We start from the raw sequence: 12,158 nt of genomic DNA, 5'->3' as shown, positions 1-12,158 counted from the left end.
TTGATCTTATCTTTCAGTTCCAGCCCACGGGTCTTGCAAAGGTAACTCCTGCGCTCGGCTGAAGGGTTGATAGGGCAGCCTCATGGTCCTGCGCGGGCCAGATTATTCTCTTCAGTGGGCCACATGTGGGCCATGGGTCAAAGTTTGAGGAGCCATCTCAAAGCCATCAATATGGACAGGTTGCTTTAGATAATGCTGCTGCTGTATTATTGGCATCAGGGCTGTTGCAACTGCTGCAACATTTTGAAGCTGCTGTGTTAATAACAGGAAGGAAGAGCCAGAACGCACTGCTTAGCAGCCAAAGCCAGGTAGCCCCATGTGTGTTTGTCTCTGGAAGGATTCCACTCTTCCTTTCTGAGAGTAAAGATCTGGTAGGGATGGGAGAAGGCAGTTATGGGAGTGGTTCACTTTTTAGACCATGCACGAACTTAATGCAAAAGTGTAGCAAGAGTAAAGCTCTTGGTTTCTGTTGCACACAAACTTTATATGAAAACACATCTTTAAGTATAAAATTAAATATGTTGATATGGGGTACCTTTTCCTAGACCCTATTTATCTTACTACTTGATTATACGTTGATAAAGTCAATCAGATTATGCAAAACAAAAGGAAGCTCCATCAACTCAAGACATTTTTGGTTGATATGTTTTCATTTTTGGCATAGTTTGGAAACTTCCAAGACCATTCTACATACCCTCACATTGTGTGTCTTTCATTTTTACATATTTTTTATGTGACATAACAAAAACTTGCATTTCTAAAATTGGTGGGGTTTTTTTTCATTTTCAATACAGATAGTGCTTGATTTATGACCACAACTGAGCCCAGAATTTATGTTGTTAAATGAGAGGTCCTTGTGCATTTTGCCCTATTTTCTCACCACATTTGTTAAGTGAATCACTGCAGTTGTTAAATTAGTAACATATTTGTTACTAATTTAGTGCATTTAAATTAGCAACACATTTGCTAAGTGAATCTGGTTTCCGTGTCGACTTTGCTTGTCAGAATATTGCAAAAGGAATCATCTGATGCCAGGACAATGCAACCATCATAAATATGATCCAGTTGTCAAGCATCTGAATGTAAATCTCATGACCATGGAGATACTTCAGCAGTCGTAAGTGTGAAAAATGGTCATAAGCACGGGTGAAATGCTCCCGGTTTACTCATGCCTGTCGGTCGCCAGATAGCCGGTCGCGAAGGGAGCGCGAGGCTCCACCCATCCGCCTGCACACTGCCATTTGGGTTCTTTTGCCCCCTGCGCTTATGCAAAGAGTTCTGTGCATGCTCAGAGGATAAAAGAATCCAAATGGTGGTGTCCAGGCGGGTAGGAAGAGCCTTACTCTCCCTTCACGACCAAGCTTTCCGGCCACCAATAGGAACCGGGAACATTTCACCCCTGGTCATAAGTTACTTTTTTCTGTGTAGTTGTAACTTCAAACGGTCACTGAATGAACTGTTGTAAGTCGAGGGCTACCTGTTTTGTGGACTTGTTCTAAAAGAGCATTATCTGCAGGTAAAGCATGGGGATACGGTAGTGAACCCATTCTGCATAGCACGTATTCCTGACCAATTCTTTTTTTCTTCTGAAACCTCAGCCTTATTTTTCAAAGGAGATTGCCCTCTGTCGTTTGCTGATTATCTAATGTTTTATGCTTTGTAGATTTCTTGCTTCAGGCAATCAGGGCTTTTGTAGGATGATTGGGAAAAGGAAAACTTCATCCAGGACAGAAATTGTAGCCAAAAAGCTTTTGACCGGAGAGTCCTAACTGCTTCTCCTGCCTAGTGATAGCTTAGCTCGCTATCTTGCTTCCGTATTCAGTTCCACTGAACACATTATGGATGTCTCCGGGCTTCCTCTGCTATAAGTACCATATTGATGGCAACAACTAGTGTTGAGACCTTGCCAATCAATACTGACATTTAATAAGAGTTAATTGACACAAACAACCGCTTCTTGGAGTTGGAACACAACAATGATGCTTTCTTGATCCATGATCAGTAATGGCTCCCTTGTAGGGCATTGAAACAAAGGTGCTTTCCTCTCTTCTGTCTGACCGAGTTCTCCCTGGTGACTTGAGGCCTGTCTCTTCCATTGCATCTGATCAGGGCAGCTTAACTGGAAAGTTACATATGAATTGCTTGTCAGGATGATTCTGTCAGGCATCTTGTCTTAAGTGTTTACTCCTGTCATCAGTGTTTAATCTAGACCTTCATCCTTTGTTCCTGTCTGTAACTCGCAAATTCAATAGAGCTGTTTTGCAAGTGCCAAATACTATGTAAGCTGCAAATAGAGTAGATCTCTTTATCTCTTTTAAAGATTCATGCAAATCCTCTTTCGTCCAATGCCAGTTCTTTCCTGAAACTGCAGTTAGAATAGTTGACTTCATCACTTAGATATAGAATAGTAAGAATGTTCTAACTAAGGATTCCTATCTGCCCAGAGGAGATGGGAAATAGTTGGATTAAATCTCAATTGTAATGTCAGGATGATATCAGTTAGCAGAAGGTTATTATTGATTGCAGTCCTACTAATTTTATTATATTTTCAACCTGGTAAAAGTAGGATGGCATTTGAGGTTATTGTTACAGATATGTGTCAGTAGGATCCATTAGTTCAGCCCTTTAAAAGTTAGGGCTAAATTCATATCCTATGCTACGCTGCTTTTTAAAAATCAATTTAATTGAATGCCATAAAAGACACATGAAAGGTATCCTATTGTGCTAAGTCACACCTAAAAAATAGTATATTGGGTATATAGAGCACTGCATACCAGAACAACTAGACACAAGAACATTTTTTTCCCAAATGACATCACTCTGCTAAACAAATAATTCCCTCAGCACTGTCAAACTATTTACTAAGTCTGCACTACTATTAATCTTCTCATCGTTCGCCTCACCCATCTCCTCCCACTAATGACTGTATGACTGTAACTTTGTTGCTTGTATCCTTACAATTTATATTGACTGGTTCCTAATACCCTATTTCCCCGAAAATAAGACGTACCCCAAAAGTAAGGCATGTCAGAGGTTTTGCAGAATTTGCTAATATAAGGCACCCCCCAAAAATAAGGCATAGTCAAGTTTACATACGGTACGGTGGAAAAACATACGGTGCCATTCAAAGCTGTTCATAGTGGTACCGTAATAATGTGGCGTCCCCTGCTAGCCGCTTCCATCACTTTGTACCGTCCAGTACAGCAGACACAGTCTGCTGCTGTCTCACCGCCATTACAGTCTCAGCCATTATAGTCTCCATTACAGTGCGTAGACTCTGGTGGCCGGAAGCTGCAATAGCGGGAGTATACTGTTGTACCATATAAGTGCCGTCGTTTGTGTGTGTGGGTGCCATACTAACAGGTACCATACTGTAATCAGTGTACCGTACGGTACACTTTCTTTGGTGGTGTCAGCTTTTCTGCCTGTGAATTTGTCTTATTTGAGAAATATAAGGCACCACCCGAAAATAAGACGTAGCACAACTTTTGGAGCAAAAACTAATATAAGACAGTGTCTTATTTTCGGGGAAACACGGTATGATTTGATTGCTTATTTGTACACAGACTATCATTGTGTTATGCCCTATGATTCTTGATGAACTTTTTTTTCTTTCATGTAACACTGAGAGCATATGCATCAAGACAAATTCCTTATGTGTCCAATCACGCTTGGCCAATAAAAACTTCTATTCTATTCTATTATCTTTTAATGCTATATACAAAATACTATTTCAGGGCATTGAATTTCTTATAAACTACCATGATTTGATCTACTTTTCAACAAAAAACTTGTTTGAGTAAGAAATCAGAAAAATTCTGAAGCCTTTATAATTATCTTTAGAAAATATGAAAGTCTCCCATCATAGATACCAGAAACATAGAAACAGAAACATAGTAGATTGACAGCAGAAAAAAAACCTCATTGTCCATCTAGTCTGCCCTTATACTATTTCCTGTATCTTAGGATGGATATATGTTTATTCCAGGCATGTTTAAATTCAGTTACTATGGATTTACTAACCACGTCTGCTGGAAGTTTGTTCCAAGCATCTACTACTCTTTCAGTAAAATAATACTTTATCGCGTTGCTTCTGATCTTTCCCCCAACTAACTTCAGATTGTGTCCCCTTGTTCTTATGTTCACTTTCCTATTAAAAACACTTCCCTCCTGAACCTTATTTAACCCTTTAACATATTTAAATGTTTTGATCATGTCCCCCCTTTTCCTTCTGTCCTCCAGACTATACAGATTGAGTTCATTAAGTCTTTCCTGATAAGTTTTATGCTTAAGACCTTCCACCATTCGTGTAGCCCGTCTTTGGACCCGTTCAATTTTGTCAATATCTTTTTGTAGGTGAGGTCTCCAGAACTGAACACAGTATTCCAAATGTGGTCTCACCAGCGCTCTATATAGCGGGATCACAATCTCCCTCTTCCTGCTTGTTATACCTCTAGCTATGCAGCCAAGCATCCTATTTGCTTTTCCTACCGCCCAACCACACTGCTCACCTATTTTGAGACTGTAAGAAAACCCATGCTGCTTCTATGTTCGTTCTTCCTGGCTCATTCAGTCTACTAAGACTTCTACAAACTTTTCACCCCAAACAGAAATAACACCCGGTGATTTCTGATGCTTAGCACCAACTGTTCCTCAGTTGTCTGAGCATGCATGTGGAAAGACACAATCAAATTCTATTGAGCCATATAATTTGTTGAACAGACACAGGTTCATTCACTGTCTCAGGCTAACTGATCTTGAAATAAAAAATGTTTTGATTGGGAGAGAGGGGACAAGGATGTTACAGCATCTGCCTTTGCTTTGCAGGAAAACAAATGTACTCAGTAAGCATACGCAATGAATCAATACAAGTAAAGAAGGAAATTGGACACTGGAAAAAGGGGGACATTTGCCGTTGAGATTTCTTCTGATATGGGGTTTGGAAAGAGAGTTCAATTTATGATCTGTAGCAACTTCAGTTAGTTTGATCCTGCTTGTAATCCTGTTTAATGTAACTTGGTATACAGTACATCAATACATGAGATTATAAACATAAAGAAGCATGTTTTTTATTTTTGCATTCCAGATTTTACTGTTTTGATAACTGTTGAGCCATTCTGCTGTAACAATTTCAGAAATGTAAGAATTACTAATGTTGGCTTTCCTCCCCCTCCCCCAGGTTGTCAAATACAAATATAATTCACAAAACTCCAGTATGGACCTTAATTACCATTGTGCTGTTGTCTATGTAAGTATTCAGTTGAATTCCTTGAAATACAGTGACCTTACCTTATTCTTTCTCTTATACGAATTAGCACATTCTTAATTTACCTAATGTTGGTTAATGGCAGTTGAAAAAAATATGTTGGAGTGAGACAGAATTGAAGAAATGACAAACTTATATAGAATTAGTGAAATGCTTCCGGTTCACTTGTGCCTGTCAGTCATCAGAGAGCCGGTTGCGAAGGGAGCGCAAAGCTTTGCCTACCTGCCCGGATGTGTTCTTTTACTCTCTGTGCATGCGCAAATTATTCTGTACATGCGCAGAGAGTAAAAGAACCAAATGGTGGTATCCAGTCAAGTGGGTGGAGCCTCACACTCCCCTCATGACCGGGTCTCCGATGACTGACAGGCACGAGCGAACCTTCAGTATTTCACCCCTGTAATTAAACAAAGGATGATGACCAGCATTTGGAATATGCCAACTTTTCGAGGAAACCTGACACTTGAATAAAAGCACAGTAACTTACTGTAAGCATTAACTATAGAGCCGGGGTAGTGCAGCAGGTAGAGTGCTGTACTGCAGGCCACTGAAGCTGACTGTAGATCTGTAGGTCAGCGGTTCAAATCTCATCACCAGCTCAAGGGTGACTCAGCCTTCCATCCTTCCGAGGTGGGTAAAATGAGGTTTAGTTTAGTTTAGTTTAGTTTAATCAGATTTGTATGCCGCCCCTCTCCGCAGACTCGGGGCGGCTCACAGCAACAGCAATACAAGACAAATCCAATATTAAATTAATTTTAAGAACACCACAAGTTAAAAACCAATCATACACACTAGCATACCATACACAAATTTTATAAGCCTAGGGGGAAGGAACATGTCAATTCCCCCATGCCTGACGACAGAGGTGGGTTTTAAGGAGCTTACGAAAGGCTAGGAGGGTGGGGGCAACTCTGATATCTGGGGGGAGTTGATTCCAAAGGATCGGGGCCGCCACAGAGAAGGCTCTTCCCCTGGGTCCCGCCAAACGACATTGTTTAGTTGACGGGACCCGGAGAAGGCCAACTCTGTTGTGGGGGCAATATGCTGTCTAGTTGACGGGACCCGGAGAAGGCCAACTCTGATTGTGGGGGCAATATGCTGTCTTTCTTAAAAAGTGCTATTGCTAACATGTTGTAAGCCACCCTGAGTCCAAGGAGAAGGGCGGAATAAAAATTGAGTAAATAAATAAATAAACTAAAGCCGAGGCCTCCAGAACCAAAGCTGCAAACAAGTCTGTACTGTTTATTGTCATCTTGCCCCCACAGTCCGGGTCCTCTTTTTACCCACCTCAGAAGGATGGAAGGCTGAGTCAGCCTTCAGACGGTGATGAGATTTGAACCGCTAACCTACAGATCTACAGTCAGCTTCAGTGGCCTGCAGTACAGCACTCTACCTGCTGCGCCACCCCGGCTCTTTCACAATACCATGAACTTGCTGCTTACACATGACTGCAAAATTAGAACTAATCAGTTGAAAACAAAATAGGATTGAAGCCAATTGGCTGTAGTTTCTGCAGGGGAGTCAGAAAAGGCAAGATGATGGTTGGGGCTGTGCAACCCAAGCCCCAATCCTTTTGTATGCACATTGACATCATATACTGGTATTGATTACACTGCTAGATGTGCCATCTTGCCTGTTTTGACACTTCCTGTGCCCACATAAAACAACCCCACCCAGTGCTCTGGCACAGCGGGCCCAATCTTTTGAGCAACAGGGACTGGTTCCATGGAGAGAGGTTATTTCGTGGACTCTAGGGGACGTGGTTTCATGTGCTTCCTGCATTCTGCAGATGGGGCTTTGCTTGTTTGCACGGCCTGGTTTCTGGCATGCTGCGGACTGGTGCCGGTCCACAGACAGGTGGGGGGAAGGGTGTTGGGGACCCCTGCTCTAACAAAGCCATAGAACAGAACCTGCTCTAATAGCAGAATTAGAGGAAATTTATATAGTAGTTGTATTTGTGCCTACCTGGAACTACATAATAAAAGATGCAAGTGCAGAAAGCATAACAAGAGCATTTTATTTCCTTTTTACAGATTGCATCCCTGACGTTAAACATTGGGGTGGGGGGGCGAAAGTTTCCAAGAATCAAAAAACGTTGAGTAAAATCTTAGAATGTATTACTTTTTTTTCCATTAAGAATTATTGTTAGATTTTTATAGGATAGAAAACATCAAGTAATCATTGTCCAGTTGTCAGTTCTAATAGCAAAAAATTATTTTAGCAATTCCTTTATTCATTCATTCATTCATTCATTCATTTATTAGATTTGTATGCCGCCCCTCTCTGAAGACTCGGGGCGGCTAACAACAATATAAAAAGACAATGTAATATTGATTTTCCACCTTTAAGAATTGCATGAACCAATGAAATCTATAGAATAGTGGGCCAGCCATTCATATATCAAGAAATGTAGCAAATCAAACTCCTGGCATCCCTAGAACTGCACTTACTTTGATCTTGCTTTAGTCTGACACATTTTTCTGCTTTTTCATCCCAGGAAAGGCAATACTAGTAGGCATTAGAGCAGGCTTCGATGAGCCTTACATCAGTGTCACAGTAGCTAGATATTGCTCAAATGATTCATTAAATCAGAACACAGAAAATAACTTTACTTGAATGCCTTGATATAAATTTTTTATCAGCTGTAAGAACAAATCTTTTGTCTCTTTTTCTGTACACTTTTCTGATTGAGTTTCTAATGTGCGAAACAGATCCTATGAATTTTTCAAGTACGTCTCCGGTTAATAAAAAAGTGCTGGATTTCTTCACAAATGTGTATGTCTTAGTGATGAATTGTAAATGCTGTAAAGGACTACACTTCCTAAGGACAGATTACCTTTGTTGCCAGGTTAATGAACTAAAAGCAGTATTATCTTGTTGCAGCTTTCTCTGTGTAGCAAACACAACAATGCTAAATAAGCAGTACAGCATGGTAAACTTCAACTAGGCAAATATATTTGTATCTGTGATCTTTCTTAAGAGTATTAAAAGATGGAGTACATGGAAAATTAACCTATTTTGTCTCCAATTCAAATTTGCGAAGCCTAATAAATGGAAAGAAACAATATTGGTCTACAGTAACCTAGTGAACTTGAGGACTAGGTATGGAATCATACTGTGTTGGGTATTTTTTTATTGTATGGATAAAATTTCTCTTCATTTTTCTGGTATCAGTTCTAAAGTACTGTCAATGTAATCCTCAACAAGATTGTGTGTATTTCTTATAGAATAATGTAAATATCCTTGAGCCACTAATTAGTCATTCACAAACAGGAATGCTGTTAGTACTGGTTTTCGACACAGAACTGATAAAGTTCTGGTGTGATCAGAGTATATGTAGTAGGTAACAAAAATCCAAACTTGCTCTAATGGATGGCCTGTTGAATAAGACCCAATTGCCGAGAAAAGATAGAGCGAACATTGATGGCTTATTCACAAAATAAATAAATGAAATCATCCGTCAATACAATCGGGGCAATCAATACAGGTGGTTCTTGGCTTACAATCACAATTGAGCTCCAAATTTATGTTACTAAGTAAGACATTTGTTAAGTGAGTTTTGCTCCATTTTACAACCTTTCTTGCCCCAGTTGTTAAGTGAATCACAATTGTAAGTTGAGGACTACCTATACCACATTTATCACTTCTCATAACTAGATTCATTAAAACACAGTTTTGGCAGTTACAGTTCTAATACATCTAGAGACCACCAAGACAGTAGAAAACAGTAGAAGATAAAGAAGTATAGAGTGATACCTTGTCTTACGAACTTAATTCGTTCCGTGATGAGGTTCGTAAGTAGAAAAGTTTGTAAGATGAAACAATGTTTCCCATAGGAACCAATGTAAAAGCAAATAATGCGTGCAAACCCATTAGGAAAAACCAAACTTTAAGGCTTAAAAAAAAAGCAGTGGGCGGACAAAGTGAAGGTTAACGGAGTGGAGACGGACAGCGAGAAGAAGTGAGGAATGGAGGTCCTAACAAAGGAAATGCCACCCCAAATTGCTCACAAAATCACCCCTCCAGATTCTTCCTATGCCACCCCAAATCGCCTCCAAAATCACCCCTTCAAACCCTATGCCACCCCAAATCAAGGTCTTTATGAAGGCAAATGGATTGAAGAAAGGCAACAAGTAGAAACAAGGCAAACACTTACTATGCCACCCAAATCGAGGTCCTAACAAAGGGAAATGGAGTGAAGAAAGGCAGCAAGGAGAAACGAGGCATTTTGAAAGGAGAGGTGATTTTGGAGGACTTTGGAAGCGATTTGGGGTGGCATAGGAAGCTTTTGGAGGTGTGATTTTGTGAGCGATTTGGGGCGGTGTAGGAAGCTTTTGGAGAGGTGATTTTGGGAGCAATTTGGGGCGGTGTAGGAAGCTTTTGGAGGGGTGATTTTGGCAGCGAGATGGGGCAAAGGAAGCAGTAAGCTAGGTGGGATTTGGGCAGTGGGATGGGGTGGCTGCGGGGAGCAGAGGAAGCGGAGGGGAAAGTGGCAGGCAAATGGGGCAGTTCCAGCGTTCCCCGCCTCGGGACTACAGGTGCAAGCAAAATAAGGTGGCGAATCCCGGCGGGGGCGGCAAGCAAATGGGAAATCCCAGCGGTGGCAGTCACAAGGCAGGGGAATCCCTGCGGTAGTAAGAGAGTGCACGCACAGTAAGAGAGCCCACACACCCAGGTTCGTAAGGTGGAAATGGTTCTTAAGAAGAGGCAAACAAATCTTAAACACTGGGTTCGTATCTCGAAAAGTTCGTATGAAGAGGCGTTCGTAAGATAAGGTATCACTGTACTTGTAACTCATGGGTACTAGTAGGGGTTTTCTCTAGGGGTGGGTTCCAGTATGCCGGTTTGCTCACGGATGCGCCACATGGGGGGGACTTGTACGCTTCGCATGTGCCCACATGCACAGTACTTTAAAAAAGGTTCTGCTCATGTGCAGAAGCTGAAAACAAGATGGTAGTGCCTATGGCACTGCAGGGGGAACCAGCTTGGGACTGTGGTAGGCCTGGGTCGCAGCCGGTTGTAGCGACCCAGGCCGACAAGTTACTACCAGTTGTATAGAGCTGGTCCAAGACAGGAGGAACCTACCTCTGGTTTGCTCTCAATTTATATTCTGATGGCTTGACCTGTCAGTGGGATTGGTCTTTGACGTTCATTTGTTGGGCTGGTTACAGATAGCTTGTTTGACTGTTCCTTGATTAGGGTATTATTTATTTCTTGTTTATTGTTTGTAATGACAATGTTGCCTTGTTTTTGATAATGGAATGTCTGCAAGAAAACAACCAAGCTCAGAGAGCACTAAGGTCTCCTGAAAACAGCTACACTAAATTCCAATCATTTATTTGCTGAAAATTATCTACTTTCTTTATTTAAAATGTTCTTCCAGTGTTCTATCATACCATTAACGTGTTCATATCGTAGTCACAGAATGATTGAAGCAAATGTGAGTTATTCCCCAAAGACCTTTGCCCAGGACCAAATGAACATTGCTCAATACATACAAATAAAGTATAGTCTTTGGAAACACAAACTGGAATTGGCAAAGTGTTGCTTACACCAACCTGGGCGCTTGGCTACTGCTAGTGAATACCCCTGGCACAGTCTAATGGAAAGCTTTCAAGATAGCTCCAGAAATGTCTGTTTCATTTTATTTATCTGATCTGGCTGGTTCCAATGAAGTGTGGTCAGCTTCATCTAACAAAGCACTCGCATAGATTCCCCACACACACACTCCCCCTTAAAAGCTTTAGTGACTTTTTAAACGTTCTGGGAGTAGTACAGCAAAGCACTGGGCTTTCATAGTTAAACTCAAAATGCCCATGATCACTGCATCAAAAAAACCCATAGTAAGACATGCACTTTAAGAAGATGTGTTGCACACGGATGGCCTCTAGAGGTTTGCTTTGCAGGCGTAGCAACAGATACAGGGAAATTTGCATAGCTCTTTATAGGTAATAGTGAGCCATTAGGAGCAGCTTTGGTTCTTGGCAGGAAAAAGGCTCTAGTAAACCTGTTGAAAGCATTATAAGAAGCCCTTCTTGATCCTGCAGATTACAAAACACTTTAACAATTCAGAGGGGCACGCTGAACAATTAGAACTTTGTGGACGCCTAACTTACCAAGAGCCAGATGTTGTTTAGAGCAGTGGTCCCCCAACCTTTGTGCCTTGCCAGGTGAGTCTGTTGTAGGGGTTGTGGGCTGGGGGGATGAGTGTCAAGTGCACGCATACTCACAGCTCCATTGGTGTGAGTGGCATACATACATGCCCTCCACTCGTGCAAATGGAATACAGTGTTCCCTCGATTTCCACGGGGGATGCGTTCCGAGACCGCCCGCGAAAGTCGAATTTCCGCGAAGTAGAGATGCGGAAGTAAATACACAATTTTTGGCTATGGACAGTATCACAAGCCTTCCCTTAACACTTTAAACCCCTAAATTACTATTTCCCATTCCCTTAACAACCATTTACTCACCATTATTACTGGTACTCACCATTGAATAGTGATCCTGATATTTATAAACATAATTATTTATTAACAATAATTATTTTTTTTGTTATTTATTTGCAAAAATTATTAGTTTGGCGATGACGTATGATGTCATCGGATGGAAAAAAACGTGGTATAGGAAAAAAGCCGTAAAGTATTTTTTAATTAATATTTTTTGAAAAACTGTGGTATAGGCTATTCACAAAGTTTGAACCCGCAAAAATCAAGGGAACACTGTACTTACACTGACATGAGTGGAGCTTCGCATATAAAGAACAAGTGCCCTCCACTCATGTGAGTGGAGCTTTGCACAATAGCTCATCACTCGGACGAGTGGAGCTTTGTGCGTGTGTGCTTTCCTGCTGCTCGTCCCTGGGGTTTGGGGATCCCTGGTTTAGGGCGCAATTTAG

At 41.2% G+C, this 12,158-nt stretch overlaps 1 protein-coding gene across 7 annotated transcripts in view; it reads left to right on the top strand.

Moving 5' to 3' along the window:
- RPAP2 (RNA polymerase II associated protein 2) overlaps window positions 1-12,158 on the top strand; it is a 50,085-nt gene that overhangs the window by 18,291 nt on the left and 19,636 nt on the right. For 6 of the 7 annotated variants that reach the window (XM_070746552.1, XM_070746554.1, XM_070746548.1 and 3 more), the window contains one exon: window positions 5,180-5,248. In XM_070746552.1, the coding sequence (XP_070602653.1) occupies window positions 5,180-5,248 (69 nt within the window). Of the gene's footprint in view, window positions 1-5,179; window positions 5,249-7,296; window positions 8,328-12,158 lie in introns of those variants that run through there. The other variant, XM_070746549.1, reaches the window with a different exon arrangement.

The sequence above is a fragment of the Erythrolamprus reginae genome, chromosome 3 (assembly GCF_031021105.1).
Source record: "Erythrolamprus reginae isolate rEryReg1 chromosome 3, rEryReg1.hap1, whole genome shotgun sequence".
NCBI lineage: Eukaryota > Metazoa > Chordata > Lepidosauria > Squamata > Dipsadidae > Erythrolamprus > Erythrolamprus reginae.
The sequence above is the reverse complement of the archived record's forward strand: the minus strand, read 5'-3'. Positions and strand labels throughout refer to the sequence as shown.